The 22,509-nt window shown below is 35.7% G+C and overlaps 1 protein-coding gene across 5 annotated transcripts in view; it reads right to left on the bottom strand.

Moving 5' to 3' along the window:
- Positions 1–22,509, bottom strand: part of CPEB3 (cytoplasmic polyadenylation element binding protein 3) — a 95,797-nt gene that overhangs the window by 46,540 nt on the left and 26,748 nt on the right. For 4 of the 5 annotated variants that reach the window (XM_068397579.1, XM_068397577.1, XM_068397575.1 and 1 more), the window contains exons 3-4: positions 15,530–15,689; positions 4,741–4,797 (exon numbers count right to left, since the gene is read on the bottom strand). In XM_068397579.1, coding sequence (XP_068253680.1) covers positions 4,741–4,797; positions 15,530–15,689 — 217 coding nt within the window. The remainder of the gene's footprint in view (positions 1–4,740; positions 4,798–15,529; positions 15,690–22,509) is intronic. The other variant, XM_068397576.1, reaches the window with a different exon arrangement.

Below are 22,509 nucleotides of genomic sequence, written 5' to 3'. Positions count from 1 at the left end.
TAGTAACATATTAGTAACCTGACTTGCCAGTTGGGCTAAAGAGGTCAGCAAACTCCTATAGGCAGGCACGAAACTATTAGAAGCGACTTATGCCTCTCGAAATTAGCTGCACGTTTTCTCAGAATATTATCACTACAAAAAACAAGCTTTTATTAGCTATTAAACTGCCAACCAAGATTTTGCAAGACAAAAATAATTCAATAAACTTTCTAATCAAAGCAGTTCATTCCAAGGTATACCAATAGCACCGGCAAAAGAGTTAAACATAAAATGCTATTTCAGCAACTTGGTTATGTCTAAACACTCTATGCGTTTGAAAAGAATACACCAGAATATAGGAAGAGCCAAGTACAACAGCTTTTAAGGAGACAAGGCAATTTTAAAGGCAATAGCAGCATGAAAATAAAAAATGAAATTGTTTTGCTGCCATTACACCTTCTGTCACGGCATGACAACTCCCCCACATAATTATTATCTATATTAATAAAACAAAAACAAAATCTCTAGAAAACATCTAAAAAGGTGCTCCAAACCCTTGCCTTAACGTAGTTTTCAGATTATTTTATTCAGAATAAACAGAACTAAATGACAGTAATGAAAAGAAGAAAAGACAGTCAGATGGAGAGCAAACAGTACCAGACCTCACAGATGACACATTTTCATATGAAACAAGAATGAACATGGGAAGCAGATGGAACATTTGAAGCCCAACAGCAGTGCAAAGTCACTGTACAGAGGAGCTTTAGGAAAAACAAAATTCCAGCACTTTACAAAGGGTTTTTTCTCATTTGTTGGTTTAACTACCTTTAGTCTAAATTCATTTTACAGACATTCATTTGGGATCCCATAACACAGTTCAGTGATTCCTTAGAAAGATCACATACCCTCATTTATTCCCCTTTTCACCTGCTATACTTCTCTCCCACTGAAGTTTATTGTTGGCTTTCTGGAGTTCACAAGAAGCATTAAAGACAGCTCACTACCTAGCACGCAGGTGACTGTGTTCATGCTGATCATTTAGTCCTATTTATTAAATTAAAATTAAAATTAAATTAAATTAAAAAGGAGCACATATTAGCTCAAGAGAACATCCAGTGTCCCCCAAACAGAAGCAATAGCTGTAGAAATGTATGACTGCAAATGGGAGTGAATACTAGCAAAAGAATGGGATAGAGGACATCTTTGAGTTAATTTTGGCAAAGAAAATTAATTTATTTTCATGTCTTACTTAGTATTGTAAACATAACTTTTAATTAGCATTGCAAACAGCTACTAAAAGTATTGTCAATAGATGTTTCTCTTTTAGTCCATACATGAATTTATATAAATAAAATCAATAATTCAATTTATGTCACATTTTCCCTAGAAATTACAGTATCAATTGTATATAATAAGGTGCTGTAGACAAAAGCTTACAAAAATTGTTCTGCTGTTTAGCTCAGTATGAATGACATTATTAAAAAGTTAACAGACGTCACTACTTGATTAAAAACACTATTTCAATTAGAGAAATTTCAATTAGAGCTAGTACAGACAAAAGCTATAGCTTTTTCCCTTTGCACGTTTCAAATCTAAATATTTGCATCTTCCTTTTGTTTAAATGCTCTTTAGCCTTATGTTCATATCTCTCTGAATATCTGAACATTGCATTCCTCAATAGAAGCCTAATTCTGATTGAGAACTTCAAGCATCTCTACAATATAAACGTGCTTATACACATGTGCAACAGTTTGTGTATGTAAACAAGCATAATTCCATTAATGACAAGAAGAGATTCATAATAATTCTGTATTTAAAAATAATCTCTCCTATCTCACTGATTTTATTGTTTCAGAACTCAGAGCTTTGAGATGATGATGATTTGTAGCTTTGCACAACAATGAACAAAACGGTGGTAGTATGCTCTACACTAAGCCCTGCCAACTAAGCAAATAACACCTTTCCTCAAACCAAACAATCCCCTTCATCATTTACAGACAGTAGCTCAAGACAGTCAGGAAAATCCCTAGTTTCAAAAGGCTGTAATCAATAAGTAAGAATACCAGCTGAAGTACAGTTGAAAGTGTTGCCATAAAGGATAAGAAGGAGCTAAAGAGACGCACACCCCTCAGGAAACTTCCCCTCTCCTACAACACGTGAAGAAAAGTTTTGCATTGCTGTTGGCATGAGCCTATATAGTCTTCCAGCTTCAAAAGTCTGAGTGAGTACGCTGTTAGTGTGAAATTGAGCTTTGAGTAATAAATCTTAAAGATTATTACTGTGTCTTCACAGGAAAAGAGAAAAATGCTTACGTAGCAACAACTTTAAATAGAATGTGAAGGCTGGATTTGCAGATTCAGCAGACAATGTTTGGTTTCACAGAAATTATATGTAGATATTAGAAGTATTATGATTTAAAGAAGTTACATAAGTTCTCCAAATTGTTCCAAAAATTACTGGGATGAAATCTCTTTTGAGAATTTTTATTTTATTTTACTTATTTTATTTTTTTAAACACAGGCCACAACCATTCCAGCACAGGAAAGAATATTTCTTCTTGGACTAACTTTCCCAAGTATATTTCCCCATGGCAAAGGTAATGGATCACACAGGAATTACATACTTCTAAATTTCTCAGTTTTAGCTGCATACAAAAGAGGATTTAAATCATCACAGAAAGTAATTTTTAAGCTTATGTACTTGAATACTTGCTTTTATTCTCAACTCTTCAAAGATTTAAGAGCAAAAAAGAATAGGTTTCACAGTGCAATAATTCTAGCTTCTGGGCTCTTAATAATGGCCAAAAATGCTGTGGCCTTGCCTAGTAAAGAATGGGAGGGAGAAGAGATGCAAGAGAGGGAAAATATAGGGGAACTTATCCAGACTTTTGATTTGCGCTGAATTTCATTAAAAGGACAATCATTACTATTTTGCATAAATTGCATATTTATGATTCCAGGTTTATGTAAGTCTGTAAACAGTTAATATTTCAATAAACCCATAATATTTTAAAAATACTGGAAATGCATATGTATATTCTGATTAGGTCTCTCAGTTAGTTATACTAATCTTTTAGCCATACACCAGGACTACAGCTGCAAAAGATCATTATTTTTTATAAACGATTATATAGCTGCTGTAAAAATTCCAAAGGAATTAGGGAGGAAGTAATATTTTCTTAAATATTGCTTCCATTAAAAAGACAACTTTTTTTTTTAAGTTTATCTAGCAATGACAGAAATCAGAATAGAATATATTCATCCACTTAGGATAAAAGTGAGTTGTCCCAAAATTAAACAACCCTGATTTGATATAGTACAGTACATAGTATAGCTTTTTGTATCAGTTTTCATTCCCATCTTTTAAAAATCTCTATAAGACTCTGTAAGAAATACTGCTATATTTTCCATAGAAACTGCCAATTTTTTTAAATAACTCAAAATTCAATTATAATCTCCCATCTTCACAATTATATTATATTGCAATCAGCTTATTGAAATGCCCACATTAGAATAACAAATACATTCTGAGACCAGAATTCATGTCAACCAGCAGCAGACTATACTGTGTAGAACTTATTTACACACACGCACACCCACATGAACAGTTTCCTCTTAATAAAATCTTTAATTCAATGGAGCATTTCTCCCAGTTAATTACTTGATTTCCCATCATTTCATGTGCTCACAAGAAAATGGGGCATATATGCTAACTATGACAACAGAAACTCTGCAAAATATCACCTCATCATTAACAGTGTAAAACTAAGAAAAAGAGCACAAGCAAAGTCTTACATGTTCCAAAAGGTGGCATTTAAAGCCAAATGTTAAAACCTTTGCATCTTGACTATTACAAATTTTCAGTTCTTCACATTTACAAATTATTTTTTAATTCTGTTTGGTACTACACAAAAAACTGCAGTTTTCAACTATACACAGTATAACTTACATAGACAGTGCAAAGGCAAAAAATTTTAGAGAAGTTAGTAAATTAATCCTAACACCTCTAATACAGCATTGTAAGCAAGATCGGACGTTTCAGAACAGTTAGCGTCTCTTAGGACAAAAGCCATGCTTTGATTTGCATAGTTCAGAGCCACATTATGCCAGTGGTGCCTAACACCCCATTCCCCACCCCCGCCCACTACATGATACGAGCCGTCTCCAGAGCTTCCAGATGCATTTTGTCAGGTTTTTTGAATGCATATGTTCATGACTGGACTTTTTAAATTTATTTTTTATGTTCCAACACAAACAAAAGCAATAATCTTTCGGTGAAGCTCAGCCCCACACTTTTTCCTCATCATTTAGATGTCTGAATATTCTCTCCAGTCCTGTCTACATAATGTTTTAGGGAAATCAACGAAGTAAACTCCATCAGTCAACGTAATTGTACACAAAACTTGTAACAACTCATCCCAACAGAAAGAAACATGTCTGGAGAGATATCAGAAATTAAAGTTACAGATTTAACACACATGCACACCCACAAGAGAGGGAACAACAGAGGGTTTTTTGCAATATTAGCTATAGCAGCCATTATGAAGCTTCCAGTGGAATACGTAAATCTATCATAAAGAATCACCAATTCTACCAATAAAATCAGAGATAATTGATTTATAAAAATCATTTTAAGATAGTGTACATAAACTTCTATGCAAATATTATTACACATATTTATGTCTGTACAGCTATGTACACAGTAAGCATAAGAAATAATATTCAACATGACAATATTAGTCACTAGGTATTAACTACTTACTATTAAGAGCCATAATATTGTCTGTTCCTGGATGATGGAAGTTTATTCCCATACGCCCTGCAATGCAAATAAAAGCTATTTTTAATTTTTTTATTTCAAAACTGAATTAAATTCATTAATATGAAACATCGCTAAGTTGAATGAACAGTCAGAGTAGCTGAATCTTCCATCTACTGAAGACAAGTTCCCAAGAATATGCATTTAAGATATTTAACACTGTAGTACCTTCAGTGTTATGTACTTAAAATACTGAAAATCACAAAATAAACAATGAAATAATTATTTTTTAATATATCCCTTTGCTTTTTACTAGGAAAGTATTACGTTTACCCTTTCAAAATAAGGCCTTAATGTCCAACTTTGCTGCAGTTATGCCATTTACAGTAGGCTTCAAATAACGAGTACATCATTACAAAAACTCCACTTAATTGATAAAAATAAATCACTATTTTCCATACTACCTGTGACACCAGAAGCTTTCTTGAGTTAACAGATCATTGGAGACAGAGTGCTTACCCTGTTTTTGTATTCTTCCCTAAGAATCTGCTATCGCTTACTATTTGAGATAAGATACTGGGTTGGAGGGAGCATTGCTCTCATGGAGTATATGCATATGTACTTTGAAAAACATTTATTCTTGACCTATAATATGGGACCATCATATACAGAAGGTTCACCGTGAAATTAAAATAACTGCTGGTGCAAAATAGTACCAGTTTTCTGAGGTGAGATTTAACAATTTAAAGGTTGGCTTAAGAAGATCTCTGATGACTTCAGGAACTGGAAGTGGGAACAAATTCACACATGGTTACTTTGTTTCAAAGGAAACTTAGTCCACTGAAATCTACTTTTACTGTCAAAGCAAGAAATGAGCCCACTCTACTACTGTTCAGATTAGTTTTAGATACTACTTAACCGAGCTGAAGTATTAAAAATTTACCCTGAAGAAACTTTGTAACAAGACTTTCTTAATTAAACCCTCTGGAACAATTTGAAAGCTACAAATGATATTAGTCCTTGTTTGGAAAAAGATATAAAACGACCATTATAGCCACATAAAAATTTATTTCAATTAAGTAATGTAAGTAACTTAAATTACTTAAAAGCGTTGTAATCTATTTCATATGCTCTTCATACCTCTAGATTTGTGGTTAAGTTTGGGAGCTAAGGAAGCAGGCAGTTTACATTTCTTCGCTACATCGGCACTCAAATACAGGAGCTCAAGACCCACTCACTATACTGAAGAACCAATATAACCAGTAAGTTCCTGTACTTCTGCAAAACCAAGTTTTAACAAGTAAGCTTTGACACAGCAAAACTAAAGCGAATCTTCTCCAACTGTTTTAGTTCCTATCAGTAAGTTAAAGCCTTCTATTTCCAGTCACAGAGACTGCTGTGCTGTAAAATTCTTTCTGAATAGATGCAACATGAGGTTTCAGTACACTTCTGAAACTAAGTCATAAGCAGTTTAAGAAAAGCAATTATCTATTTTTTTCACATTATAATTCTCTCATTCTTGTAGAAAAGTGCTGCCACAACAAGACTACAAAGCAAGCAGCACGTCCAGAAAGAAGTAGGGGCCAAAGGAAGGTAAATAAAATTTCCGTTTTTACTTTCCAACTCCTTGAGCAATGCTTCTTAAAGAAATCTTCATTAACTACTTCAGATTTCCTAATTACAGACATAATTGTCCTATATGTATTTTCACATCAATCTGGCACTGCAGAAACATTAAAGGTGCTATTATTTCAGTTAGTATAAGCCTGTGCTAAAATATTGCTGAAATCCTGCCAGATTGACATTAATTCTATTTTCCTTAACAGCGTATTAATGTGCATGAGGTTACAGGTATTAATTGTAAAGAGAAAAGGTGTACATAATAATCTATACTTGTAAACTAATACCTGCAATAGAAAAAATGGAACTGCTATGGAAAAAATAAAGTAAAATTTGAATACATAATGCTTGGATGGGCCCTTCTCTTTTCCTTTGCTGAAGCTGAAATTCTGCTGTTTGACCAGCTTCAGAAATAGAATCATATCTGTGACATCTGGGTTTGTTTTTTATCTCCCTCCAGGCTGTCACTGGACCAGGTGCTGCTTGCGTGACATTTTGTCACCTGCCCTTGGCCTGCTATTTTTAAACAGTTCTTGTCAGCTATCTTTTAAGAGGAGAAGAAAATACAGAGCAGCACAAGCAGAAGGACATGTTCTCACACACTGAGCTAAGCAACAGTATGGGATAATTCTGTGCATCTTCAGTGGTCCCCTACTGCAATTCTATAGAAACAAATTAATGGAATACTTCCAAAACACACCTGTATTAAAAGCATTCAAAACAGACTGGTAATGCACCAATCACAAGACAACTAGTTACCAATAAATATGCAGCCTTTCATATTAGCTACAACATTTGAGTATCTTGCTGTTCGAAGCAAATTATTCAATTGAAAAAAGAGGCCATATGCAGATTACAAAACTGCATAATTATCTAAGGAACAAGAAGAGAGCACAAAAAGGAAATTATAAATTTATTCAGTTAAAGGTGCAATGTAAAACTGTGAAATGTAATTAAGAATATGTACTTTCACAGACATTTGGGTTAAACACAGAAATGACTATCTGAAAACAATGAATTTTAAGAAAAGCACATGTATGCTACCTGGACCGTTACAAAGTCTACATAAGCACACATTTCTAATTATAGTTTTAAAACGAAATCTCTGGATAAAATGTCTACTTTTCAAGATTCTTAAGCACAATAAGCAGAAATGCAGAGAAGTTAGAGCACAGAAGTTACAGAATCCAGCAATTCACTGAAGTCCTAAACAGGAACCCTTCCAATAACAACGTACTTGTATTCAGTGTACATCTGCTATTTTCAGTTTGCCTGTCTTGGTTTCGTAACTACCTACTGAGTATATTTTCAGTTATATGCTTTTATAACACACACTTATATTACTGCAGTTAGGCTGCAACAATAATCACTCTTTTACATAAGTCTTTCCAATGCCTAATTAAAAAAAAAAAAAACAAAACCAAACAGTTGTATACTTCTTGCTCTTTAAACATTTCAGAGAATAAATGAGGGCTTAATAATTCTTGTATAGCCCAGGCTGCTCTTTTGCATATCTTAAGTCATTAAATTCCTTAAATTCTCTCTCCTAACAGCATTTGGAGAGACTTTTCTGGATGGACTGCCTAAATGCTCTGCTGCATGTCCAATATCATGCTTGTCATGGCAGAGAGCAAGATTTCTTCTTAGAGCATATCTCAAGTATGTGCATCTTCTCTTCTCTATTTTGTTGGAAATGAGATGATGTTAAATGGAATTTAACTTCACCTCATTCTTTGTAGAAAACAGTAATTATTTTGAAACAATTCTGAAATCTTTCCAGTAACTTAAGGAAGTATACCCTTCCCACATATGAATCTCTTTGTTAAATCTTTCACAAATAGATAATCTGATTTTTTTTAATTGCCTAGATAATTTCAAGTTACCTGAACAATTTTGAGAAAGAATATTGTTCCGGAAGTAACAAACCTGGATATCAGGCACAGTTTCACCACTATTGCAGTTTTTTGACAGTGTCTAGTGCCAGGCTTGCCGATAGTGGTCCCCTTAATCTCAACTTTAAAATACACTATTTTTAGCAGATACTCAAGCTTATGAGCACCATCTGTTCACATCTAAGTGTAAAACCAATCTTTGATTTCAACTTTGTATATATGTGCTGGTATTACCATTATTTTCCTATGTCTGAAACAAACATCAGTGATGAACCAGTTCCAGATCTGTAACTACTGTTTTGTTCCAGATCTATAATTACTGGCTTTGCTTTAAGAGATTTCTGAATTAATTCTCTCTTTTTACTCTTTTTCTCTTCCTAAGTGGTCTATGTTTTTTTGAACTTGTGAAATCCTAATCAGCTCCTGGTCATGAACACTCACTCAGTGAAGGATTTTTAAGATTACAGTTACCTAGTCTCATCACTTTCACGTTACAATCAATATTCCAAGAAATAATGTTAATTGGTTGAGTAAAACTTGAGTAATACGTTTAGTAAAACTTCTTGCACTGTTATACCTCATAGCTTTCACCAAGATTGAGAACTTATACCAATTCAGCAATTGGAATTTGGCATAAGATTTGCTAGACAATAGCAAAGCTGGCCTGCTTTTGACCTGTCCTGAACTTACTGGGAATGAGAACTTCCTCTCACATAGTTCTTAAGATCATTGTTGATATGAATTACAAGTTATGACTAGAGAGTCCAGTGGCAAGGTCAAATGAAACTGGCAACAGGACTAGGTCTGCTATACTTCCTTAGTAAAACTCCTTTATCATTCTTATCTCTTCTATCATATGATTTCAAAGTTGGTGCCAACAAAAGGCATTACAAAAGAGCAATAGTTATTTGGATGGACAGGTAGAAAGTGAGGTAGAAGAAAGTTTAAACACAGAAAAGTGCAAAAATCAAAGCAAGACCTGTATTCCCTCAGACATCTGAAACAAGAAGATTATTTTGACCCACATGTATTCGGGGGTCTAGTTTACAGCACAACCTAACACCTCCCCACACACACACCCCTACCCCTGCTCAACCATAAGTCTTTACTCCATGATTCACAAATGGCCAAAAAGCATGAAGCATATGTGTATATATATAATAATTTTAATCATTTTTACCTGAACAGACCTCAGACTATTCTCTCTCCCCTTCAACCAAAAATACAGACACCTGAAACTGCTGCTACACTAGCTCAACAATTTCAAAAGCAAGAACTGTGTAAGCAAGGGTTTGCATAAAGAATTAGAAAAATAAAAGGACACTCCCTGAAGAAGTTTCTTGGATTTTTTTTCCTTCCCCTTCCCCTCACTTTTTTTTTAAGTCTATCTGCCATTTGTTCACACCCATAATTTAAACACTTACTTGGGACTTACATATCTTTTACACATTAATATACTCAGCAGAACAAAAATACTATGGTTTGCCAGAAGGGAAATATGAAGAACTATTACTGTGTTTACACATATATATTTTTACTGTGCAAAGACATGTTGTGGCAATGTGAACACAAGTGTATAATTATCAGTTATGAATATCAGTAGTAAAGCTTGCCGATACTAACTTCTTCCTATCACTGACTAAACAAATACATGTCATCAGTAGAGAAGGCAACCTGTAAAATATAACAGCATATACATTACAACAAAATGCACTCTTCATAAGTAAATTACATTGCTCCAGTAAAACACAAAGGTCTTGCATATATTTAAGTAGTGCAAACATTTTTAGCTTGAAAACAGTTATAATTTCAAAATATTAGTACTTTAAAAGCAAGACCTGATGAACATAAAAAGAAATTTGGCTTTACTTGTAAGGGGTAAACAAGTATATGTACACATATACCCATTCTACATGTAGTTCTAGAACTGTACTCAAAAGAGAAATATATGTATTCTTACTAGTGAGTTTGGGGGGGAATAAAATAAACCAACATGAAAGCAGACTTTTCCATTAGCAATCTATGCTAGACTATATAAAACACAGAATCACAGAATGTTAGGGATTGGAAGGGACCTCGAAAGATCATCTAGTCCAATCCCCCTGCCGGGGCAGGATTACCTAGACCATATCACACAGGAACGCGTCCAGGCGGGTTTTGAATGTCTCCAGAGAAGGAGACTCCACAACCTCTCTGGGCAGCCTGTTCCAGTGTTCAGTCACCCTCACCGTAAAGAAGTTTTTCCTCAAATTTAAGTGGAACCTCCTGTGCTCCAGCTTGCACCCATTGCCCCTTGTCCTGTCAAGGGATGTCACTGAGAAGAGCCTGGCTCCATCCTCTTGACACTTGCCCTTTACATATTTATAAACATTAATGAGGTCACCCCTCAGTCTCCTCTTCTCTAAGCTAAAGAGACCCAGCTCCCTCAGCCTCTCCTCATAAGGGAGATGTTCCACTCCCTTAATCATCTTCGTGGCTCTGCGCTGGACTCTCTCTAGCAGTTCCCTGTCCTTCTTGAACTGAGGGGCCCAGAACTGGACACAATACTCCAGATGCGGCCTCACCAGGGCAGAGTAGAGGGGGAGGAGAACCTCTCTCGACCTGCTGACCACACCCCTTCTAATACACCCCAGGATGCCATTGGCCTTCTTGGCCACAAGGGCACACTGCTGGCTCATGGTCATCCTGTTGTCCACTAGGACCCCCAGGTCCCTTTCCCCTACGCTGGTCTCCAACAGCTCTGTCCCCAACTTGTACTGGTACATGGGGTTGTTCTTGCCCAGATGCAGGACTCTACACTTGCCCTTGTTATATTTCATTAAATTTCTCCCCACCCAACTCTCCAGCCTGTCCAGGTCTCTCTGAATGGCTGCGCAGCCTTCCGGCATCTCAGCCAGCCTGTCCAGGTCTCTCTGAATGGCTGCGCAGCCTTCCGGCATCTCAGCCACTCCTCCCAGTTTTGTGTCAGACCCCTCAAAACAGTAGAGAAGTGACGAAGAAAAAAAGAAAAAAGAGCAGCTTTAGGTCTCTGTGAAGCCAGTCTTCAATAGTACAGTGAAAAAAGTGGAAATAAAGAAAAGGAAATATTGATATCACCGCTTCTTAAACTAAACAAAGCAAACAAAAACCCCTCATCAATCCTGCTGAAAACAGATTCATCAGGTCAAAGACAAGGACATGCTGGATGCCAGCAGGAAATTAGGAAGTATGAGCATACTACAGGATCACTGAAGAAAGCACTTATTTTACTTCAATAAATGTGAACCATTTAATGGTCATATTCTGTACTGAAAAAAAGAACATTAAAGAGGATTTTCTTAAATAAGCCGAGTTTCAAACGGAAAGGAAACAGAGTACGTTTCCTTTAAAAGGATTAGCTTGAGTGGCCTAATTTTACACACAAATAGATGTGCAAACACATCTGTCTGCTCACTCTGGTTTTCATGTGCATTTACAGAAAGGCATCTGATGAGCATCAAGATTTTAAGAAATGCTGTTACAGTGCACTTTTTTCTAATGAAAGTGTTGCAAAAAGCTCTAACTGGATGGCACCATTTCTAGGACTGAGATGACAACATTTGTTCTATTTGCACAACCTTTGTGTTCATCTGCTGACTGCAAACACAAATATGATCCGTTCACCTTCACTCTTCTCGGGTCATGTGGAAAACGTACTGCTTTGCTTACAAAATGCTTATGAACAATTAGAGATGAACAAAATCTGGTGGCATGCATTGAAGTTAACAGAAGATCAAGATGGAAAAGAAAAGGTCCATTCTATATGTATTACAATATTGTTTAAGTCGCATATAATCTTCATATATTCACATATTTTACGTATTCTTCTACAGTATGATATCCATTAAAATTAGTTTTAATAAAGCTTACTCTTGCAATTCTCCTTGAGCATGTGTTGTCTCCAAGTACTCATACTTGAAGATGAGTCACATTGATACTTTACAAAAACCTCAAAATTTTTGTTATTACATGGTTTCTCTCCTCAATTTTATATTTTTATTCAGTTTCATGACCTGTCAGTAGCACATATGCGTAGCATATGATCTAACACAGCTGAAATATTTTATTCAATTATTTAAAGATAGACCAAAGGCAGCTGCTAGTTACTACTGATCAAAATATTTTTTTATAGATCAGAATGCCTCTGTTTGTGTTGTAATGCAGCAGTTTGACACTGATATATGTATTGCAATAGTGACATATTATACCATAGACAGGAGACACTTTGATGTAGGAAAGAAATGTTTTAGTCAGTAATAAGTAGCATCTACCCATAGCTATTCTGATAATTTAGTTTTGCCCTACAGCATTAGGTAGAAGCTGTATGGAAATACCACCAGGTTATAAAATACTGCAAATATATCCTTTCCTCATTAAAGCAAAACTCTCTCCTATGTTTTTGAAGCGTATAATATATTTTATTGGCAACTCAGAAAATAAATAAGACAGTTCAGTAAAAACATCTTGGAAAATATTGCACACTTCTGTCATATAGGCCTGGTTTTGACTGACACAAGGAACAACCAGATACCCTTGGCCATATACAGTAACTCGTCTTTAACTGGAAGCAGCTTAACAATTCCTTTACTGTACTTTTTTCCTCTTTTTTTCCTCCTTTTTGAAAGGATTCACGAGTATTGACTGAAAGAGAAGAAAAATGTTGAAGCTGGTCTTGATAGAGAAAGCAGGTAAGGAAGTCTGCCTAACTGTCTTGGGAGAAAAGAAAATGAGACTTCCTTTTTCATGAGTTTACATTCTTCAGATTTCAAAGCATGAAAATGGCAAACAATTTGTAAAGTTACATAGTTCCCAGACTATAAGGTCAGAAAGACAGGAACCTACAGCAGGGTACCCTGAGCTGGTAGGAAAAGCTGGGAAAAAGACATCAGGTTTAGACAGAAACAGAATAAGAGCTGACACTGAACACCTTCTTCCAAGACTGGGCTCAAGATAAAATGCAACATAGATGGATAAGCTGGTAATTTATCTAAGTCCAGAAGCCTCAGAGCTAGGTATCAAATCTCTCTTATGGCAAGAAACACTCAAAAAGAACTAAGTGACCCTAGCTCTCCTAGCTGGAGAGCACCAAGCCAGCCTGCCAATCAGACTGAGTTAGCACTCGCTCAATAGAAGTAATTCAATATTGCAAGACTGAGGATCAGTTAGTTTCTGCTGTACTAACAATCCTTCAGCCTTTCTCTTGTTCCACACTTGAAAGCAACACCTCTCCAAAAAAGTCACTTCATCACATGCCCTCTCAAGGCCAAGTGGATGATGCTTTAAAAAAAGTGACCTGCTTTGGTGACCTTGAAATAAACTCAATTTCCATGGCCTGCAGGTCAAAGTCTGATCATATCTCAGATTCAGAGAAGGTATGAAGCTTCAACTACTACAAACACGAGGACAGACTCCTCTTTTCTCACCCCTGAGCTTCTCCACTACCTCCACTGAACAATGCAGAGCATGAGGAACTTACACTCCAAAACGAGAAGAAAATATCCCAGAACCATTTCAATTTGGTCTTCACATCAGAATCTTTTATGGTTAACCCTTCCATCCATATTCTAATCTAGAGCTCTTGTTCTATATCCAAGATACTTATTTTTTGTTTCAAGTATCTGCTGGGATGTGAGGGGGCACACATGCCAAGAGGGCCTATGTTCCAAGCAAAGTTTCAAACTTCAGGTAAACCACCTGCAATATCTTACTGATGACTACATATACAGACAGTACTTCTAAAAATATGCATTTGCTGAAGACTTTGTTGCCAGCTGCAGGCTGAAGTGATCCTGAAATAGCTGCACTGGCTTTGTAACACGCATTGGAGGCTCCAAGACATGTATAGCTTTTCTAGAATTAAATCTTTCTGTGTTTTCAAAATCGGAGGGTTTTGGTACTCATCTTTTCACTCCTTCTGTTTAAAAATGTGGATAGTACATGTAAGGCCAACTGACATGAAAGCACTGTTAGCTAAAATTGTTTGAGAAAACAAGGCTTGTTTACCAAAAGGTGAACAATTTTAAAAAGTCATTTGAAACCCATCTCATTATTTTTCTTTGCCTGTTTGTTTTTTAAACCAGGATTTTTGGAGGACAATGATCAGGATAGATATAAGACAGTATTTCTTGCCATTTTAGACAGCTGAATAATGGTTAAAAGACACATGAAGGCTATAGCACAGCAAATTCCAAGATAATAGTGGAAAGCACAGGTTAAAAGAGCAAAGAGTACAGAACCCAGTTTGGTATGGTTGTAAAAAAAACTCTGTACCCAGAAAGATGGTGAAAAAGGCACAAGACAGACAAAGAAAAAATATTTTTCCATATGTAATATATAAATGTGGAGGGGAACAAATGAGGCAGTCATGACATCAGAAAACTATGTATACAAGCATTAGCACAGGAAGTGCCATACACAACTATATTTCTTGTCTATCAGTTCCAGCGTCCTGACTTCTGAGAGTTTAGGAATCGTTTCTAGCTCAATACTTCCTTTGCACATGGCGTACTATTTGCTTCAGTGTTCAAAGTCAGCAAGAATGCATGTGAGCAAGAATGTGTACCTATTTTTAAACTTAACCAATGAAAGATTAAGACAGAGGAGTGTGCAGGTCAATCAGGAATATTTATTCATTGAAATGCTGCCACAACCTTTCACTATTCAGTATCACCTAAGTATTAGAAATGGTTTCATCTCCAATGCTAAACCTGGTAGAACAAATACAGTTTAGTAGCATAAATAATCAAAACTTTCCCAGCACTTAACAACATCTAATAGCTTTTGGCTCTTCCTAACAATTTGAAATACAAATTAAGATACATTTTTTTAAGATAAACCTGAAACAGCTGTAGAGAGTAAGCTTGATACAGTGGTTGGTTTAGAATCCTGTATACTACCTGATGATCCAAAAATAAGAGTAGTATTAACTTTGAATAAGATGTTGAACATAACAATTGGACTCCAGTTGCACTACACATTTTCTGAACTGAGTGACTGCAGCAGGAGACCCAATTGTGCAATTTGCTGATACACAAAACCAAGTTTTGGAAATTCCAGTTAGATAATATTACAACTGTGCACTTATAATAAATGTATAAACATTTCACCTTATCCTCCTACAGTAGAGATGATTATCTTAAGATGGGAAAACAGAAGTTTTACATAACTGACAACTCGTTCATTAGCAAAAAGTTTATAGCAATACTGAAAAGCTGATTTTTGTTTAAACACCAAGCAAGCACGGACATATGAATATTCCTAACCTGTAAAATGATTCCTCCACATTATATCAGCGAAACTCATTGGTGGGCCACTGGGAGGGTAGTGTTTACCTTTCAGAGGCTCATGATCAGTCCTTATCATATCCATTAAGGAATTTTCCAAAGAGTGCAAGTTAAAAGTGTCATAGGGCCTATTCCGGTCCTAGAAGGGGGGGAAAAAAAAAAAGAAAACAAAGACTGTTACAGAAAAAATAATTTTCTAACGCAGGCTCATTTCTTATTTTATAAAATTCCAGCATCCAAGTCTACATTTCTTCTTGATAGAACTTTTTATATTACAAAAAAAATGATAGATATAAGGCTACAGTTGTTAAAATGATACCCTTCATTTTGCAACTGCTGCTTTCACCAGTACAGCTATGCAGAGAGGCTTTTTAATATTTCTAAAAATACATATACAAACAACAGTGAATTCTAAAAATTAACATTTAAATAAGAACTTTGAAACAAGCAATATTAATGCTTACACTGGTGAACTGAAATTGTTTCAGAGATTTTTGTTTTACAGCTTCATCATCTGCCTTCTGTCACAGTGCTACCTTAACATCGGAGCAGAAGCAAGCAATGCTTAAGATGCCAGCAGGTACATTTGTTCCAGAAAGTACCAAGTAACTTTTCAAATGTCTAACATGAATCTCACAGGTTTAAGGAGAGTACACTAGATGCAAGACAAAACAAAAAGCAAGGTAGGATATGCAACACTTCCAGACTAGGGCACTCAAAAATCTAAGCAAGAGTTGGTTTGTATTGTTTGAATCTCTCATTTTTAATTTGCTGTAGTTCAACTTCTGTTTTTTAAGTAAAAGGGGAAAAGTGAAAAAAAAACACTAACAACCTTTAGCAGGCCTATTAAAATAACCAGTTTCAAAGTTCAGGAACAATCTTTATGGAGGGAACAATCTACCCGTGCCCATGTATCTAGAGTACTGTACGTAATGGGGCAGCATAACAGAACGGTCCCCTTGTTGTAGTCAGTTTCTAAAAGACATTTTCTTATTCTCATCATTGTCATTAAAAAAAAGCACAAGTATGTAAAAGATAGTTTTCCTTTGTACACTATATTACGCTACAATTAATAAAGAGTGGTATAAAATTCTACTGTGCAAACTGAAACCTTCATTGTAATATGCCCCCAAAATTCCTGGAACAATGTTCTCCACATGTTGGTTACTACAAGATAATATTTTTGCTTGAAAGAATAAAATTTAAAATCCTCAGTCAAGAAGCAGCAGTATCCATAGAAAATGTAACAGAAGTTTTGCCTTAATAAGTATCTTTTTTCTTGAACCCTCTTTTTCTGAGGTTGTCTTTAAATAAAACTAAAGGAGCAAATGAGTTCACTGGTATAATTGAGCTTTCTTTTAATATTCCTGTTCTGGAATTCAAATAAATACACATTATTAGAAATTTGCTGTTACAGAAAGCTCTGAAATACAGATCTTCCCACTGCCAAAAAGGTCATGTTCCCACAGTCTGTCTACTGTACACTGAAGATCCAACTTCCCTTCTCCAACATGCTAATTTTATATTTTCTATAAGTGCACTAACATTATTTTCTACACACATTTATTTCACCTATTGAGCATTTTTTGGCAGTCAAACATGATGTTCAAAGAATAATACTTGGTTTCTGAAGCTATACTAAGCACTAAAGTTCAAATGAGCACACTGATTTTCAGTTTTCATTGTTGATGATTTTTATGTCTTCTACAGCTGCTTAGAATGCCAACATTTGTATAATGTATTTAAAAGAGTACTTATTCACCTGTCCAAGTGGATCAATACATATGGAATATAAAATAAAATTTACGCCCAGAAAATCTAAAATATATCTTGGGGAGAAAAAAAAAAAAACAAACAACAACAAAAAAACCCAAACCAAAAACCCTGAGATAATTTTTTTTCCTAACAGAAAACTTTATTTTGGTTAAAACAACCCACTGCTTGGTAATATGCAGTAGGAAAGATGAGTTTGGTTTATTTCATATTCACTTTCTTAAAAGTAATGAAAGGCTAGATTGAAAAGAAAAAGTGTAACTTGGATGTAAAAAAAGTTCTATTCTTGTGATATATTAGTAACTTGATTAAATAGGGTCTATATTATTCCCTCAGAGCAAGAATTTTAGTCATCTTTTTCTATTTTTTTCTTTTAAATACCTTTTAAATATCCGTACTGTGAATATGTAACGAGGTCAGGTATTACAGTACTGAACTATACCATCTTTTTGAAGCGAAAATATGAAAGCAAACATACAGCTTATATCCTACATAGGGGTGGGAAGTATTTTTCAATCAGATGAGTCACCTGACCTGGTTTACTATACAGCTGTAGCAGAGCTGAGCTGGCAAAACCAACACTGGCAGGAGAGTAAAAGGGCAGGACTGCTGCTTTTGCCACAATGATAGTTTATTCCAGCTTTAAACATTCCTGAGATTACAGTCTTAGAGGTCAGAAGGAGTGAGTTCAGAAGAGGAGACAGCCTACAAATTGAATTTAATTGTCCTTTATTAACATATGTATATCACATTTTAAGTATGCTACTATGGCAGCAAATCCCTGGGAGGTCCTACTTTGTTCTAAAACTTCCCAAGGAGCTGTGCACATGGATGCATGTGAAAAAAGGGGAGGAAAAAAAATCATAGCATCAAAGGCAAGGCTATACATGGCAGGTTTGCTAGAATGTAGGATCTTTCTAACCTTTTAAGGAGCGTACAAACCTGCAATATATTTTCAGGATTAAATTAGACCTACATTGGACACAAGAAGATCAATTTAATCAAAACCATTTACCTACGCAATTATAACACTTCCCACTATAGTTTTTGAGCAAACTAAATTAAGTAAAGGAAATTTAGACACAACAGATTCTTACAAGTATATTGTGGCATGTGCGTAAGTATAATGCATGCTGACTACAGATTTTGTAGGGTGGGTGATAAAAGTAAGAAGTCAGGGCTAACATTCTAGCTCCTAAGTACCATTTTTCCTAGTAGCTTTCATTTCAGTAGTAACTCATTTGTACTCAGCAGATTTGAAGACTGTTTCTTAAATTCAGCAATTTCTTCCAAGAAGCCTGGTGCTTTTGCGCACACACATGCACAGGATGATGTCTCCTTATTTCTCAGCATGAACAGGTTCTCCCGGTTTTGTGAACTGATACTGTTCCATCTCCCGGATTTGCTTTTTGCATTGTTTCTGCAGGCTACTGATCTACTACCAAACAATCCCAACAATAGAAACAATTCATAAAGGTCCTTAGTAGCACATGAGAACTTTGCAAGGAAGTTCTGGGACTAGGACCATGAATAGAAATCAAAATATAAACTACAAAATGATAAAGCAGCATTAAAAACTTGGAAAAGTACTTCGAAAATCCAGCAAGTCTGGAAAATCTACTGGGATCTTCTAGAGAAGACAAAGATCCTAAGATCTATATAGATAAATTACATTATGGACAAAAGAAATCTCCAGCTACAAGGCACTGCCTTTGGCTACACAGCAATCATTAAGTTAGCAAAAGATGAAGTCCAGCCTGCCTGTGTTGGATTGTACGTTTGCTGTGCACAGACAGCAGCTCCATCCTTGTTAGCTTGTAGTGTATATGGCAGCATACTTCAGTTCTTACAATACTGTAGTCTTGAAAGAAATAAAAACAGCTTAACAACTCTTAGAGAAGATATGGGTCCCATATCTTTAAATCACAGACCTTGGCTGTTACTTATACATTCATCCATGACAGACTTCCTCAAAATGTGTATGTTAAGCATAGTGAAAAATTACAAATGTATATGCAGGATCATAATTTTGAGGATCACAAAGTGAAATGGACCTCCAGTTGAAGTTGCGTCTTGATTTTCTACCTTTAAATATCTTGTAAGGCTGATTAAGAATGTCACAAAATATACTGTCTATTATATGTCTGTTAATTAAAAAAAAAATGCCACAAACAGTAACTTTGCCAAAAAAATAACTGCAGAATCAAGACACTAAAATAAAAAGAGAAAACACAATAATTTGCATTTTACCTGCATTTTACACTTTTGTGCATATGTATTATGCTAGTCTTTAATTACACAACCATAATAATTTTTCAGAGGTCTCCAGTTTCCATCCAATATGCATAATGAACCAGGTCCAGGAATGAATCAAACCAGTGCTTTGAAGAGGTCTTCTTATCTCTAGGACAGACACCTGTGTTGCTTATTCCAGGAGATGGCTGAGGTATAATCAGCATGTCAGCAAATTCCAGTAGGGGAAAAGACATTCTTAAAGTGAAGGGTTATCTTAATTATGGAACAAAGATTACTTAGCAGTACCAGAAGTATGTAATTGACATGTATGTGTATCATTTGAAATCAAAAGAACTTTTTCTCTTTGTCATACTCTGTAATGTGGTGTTCTTTGTCCTGCCCCCTTCAGACTCAGAGCACTGGCACGTAAGGGCAAGGCATACCTAGCACTACTTCAGTTTCCTCCCAATAGATACACAAACCATGTCTTTACTGGTACGAGGGAAAGATAATGAAAAAAGAATATATGACTACATCATGGATGACAAAGCCAAGACCAGATCTATAGCTGGGGCCACAATAGGTGTTCAGTGGACCTTAATACAGCCTGGCTTCCTCTTTCAGCTTGAACAGGTAGCCTGAAGTAATTGGAACTAATGAATGAAAAAAGGAAATGACGAACATATCCCACGGCAGAGACATGGAGAACATGCACCTTGCTCCAGAAACTGAAGCTGTACCTTTTCCTTCTGTCTCAGAAGGAAATCTCTGGATCTTGGCAGCAGAGACACATCCTTCTAATCTCTGGATTATGGCAGCAGAGACACTTGACATTAATTGATTAAACTACAGTCACAAAGTGAAAAGTTTTACTTTGAGAAGGCATGTCGGGAATCTAACGCATGTTGCCTGAGCCTAGCTATCATCCATACTCAAAATCCTTAACCATGTATTTATGCATGTGTTAAATCCTTGTTGGCATGGTCGTCTGCATCTGTAGCATAAAATGCACATTGAGCTGAGAGGTACACCTGATCTGCCTATTTTTTACTATGCAAGCAGCAAAACCTCAGGTACCTAGACACTTCCAAAGACACAGTTCCCTGTGTCTATGTAATTCAGCCCATCTGCTAACTGACTTCCTATTAAGCTTCCAAGCTTCCTATATTATATAATATATATTTCAATTTCAGGAATTTATTTCTGTGTTCTACATTTTCATGCTGCCCTAGATTGTCAAGCTTCCTGCACCAGTATGTGGCACAACGCAGCCCAACTCTGCCGAGAGACAAGATGGCCTCCACTCACTGAACTTAACTGTTTCCAGGAGAATACCAGAACTCCAGTTCGGCTCACAGAAGTCTCAGCATTTTTTTCTTACTTGATTCTGGGACATTACATGTAGTATTTCGATCAGAAGGAGGAGATGAGATCCTGGAGAACAGCTAAAATTCTTATGGCTTAAACAACTTTCCTATCAATGCAAACTGCTTCACTGTGGTCACTGCTGTGTTTCATTCTTCTGTGCCTGACATAAGCCTGGATTTGGCTGCACAGGATTGGTAAGCATTGCCAACTAAAGCTGAAGTCAATGGAAGCACAGCTCTGAATAAATACAGGGTAAAATGCCAGCACTGTTTCAAACTGGGCTCGCTCACTCTGTTCTAGCACCTGCAGCAGGAGTTATTACTAAGAACACAAGGAAAACTAGTTTGTCTCCCTCCAGTATCCCAATCCAAAGCAGCAAGAACAGCAACTGCAAAAAAAGTATTATGGATGTTTGGCTTGGGATGCTCAATCTGCCATGATGGTGTGCACAAGAATGATCACATACAGCAAGCTCTAAATATTCTGAGCAGTGTTTAGCTCCTAGCAGCTTCAGATGTAATGCAATCCCACTTGAATTCTCAGTAAAGTTTAAAAAAAAAATCTTTCAAAAGACAGGAAATCTGAGGAATACGGTCACATGGTAAAGTAAAATGATCACTTTGCAAAAGAATCAAAAAACTGTAAATAGCAAGTGTTACTTCCTTTGCAGTTTGGTACCGGAATGCTGCCAATAACAACATGACTGACTACACAGATGCATGCAGAACTAGATTAACCAGAAATTTCAGTAATTTTTTCCTTATACTGGATTTCATAAAAATATAAAATAAAATAAATAAGAAGGCATAAAATGTAGGTAGGAGGGGAAAATAGGCATATTTGTCTATGCCCATGATAAAGAACATTACAGCAGAGCTACTAGTACTAAGTCTTAATGGAATTTTATTTTAATTCCATTTTCTTTTTTGATCTTTCCAGTTAATTTTGGATAGTATTAAACCAAGCCAGATTTATTATTTTCCTTTACTGGAACAAAAAGGGGAATGTTTTCTTATGTTATTATTGCTCTTGGAATGCCCACAGAAGAAACACATCGACTTTTCACAGAATCACACAGAATCACAGAATGTTAGGGATTGGAAGGGACCTCGAAAGATCATCATACATTTGTCTTTTCTCACTACCAACTGTAGCACATTTTACTTTCCCAGGTGTTCAGAAGTTCACTGGGCAAAAGGTGAATTTTTTTAAGCTTGTTCAAAAAGCTTCTAAAAAAATAAGAAAGTTTAATACAAATATAAAACAATATCTAATTGTATATAGATTATGGAAACATTTCCATATAATTTGAAAAATAACATTTCAGAACTCGAGTTAATGATATTTAATCGTCTTGTCTGTGTTATATAAACTTTTATAGCTAACATGCAAGAACTCAGATTGAATCCAAAAGCCTTGAAACCTTGACCTACTAAGCAATTTTTCCACAAAGAAAGGTAAAGGTTGTATTCAAGCTTTATCCCATTATAAATTCTGAGTTCTAAAATGTTACACGAAAACTAATCCTTCAGTGAAATGTTTGCAATTTTTATTTCCAAAAGAACTAAAAAGCACAGAAAACG

This window comes from Nyctibius grandis, chromosome 4 (genome assembly GCF_013368605.1).
Source record: "Nyctibius grandis isolate bNycGra1 chromosome 4, bNycGra1.pri, whole genome shotgun sequence".
Lineage (NCBI taxonomy): Eukaryota > Metazoa > Chordata > Aves > Nyctibiiformes > Nyctibiidae > Nyctibius > Nyctibius grandis.
Note: the sequence above shows the minus strand (reverse complement) of the source record. Positions and strands in the feature narration are given on the sequence as shown.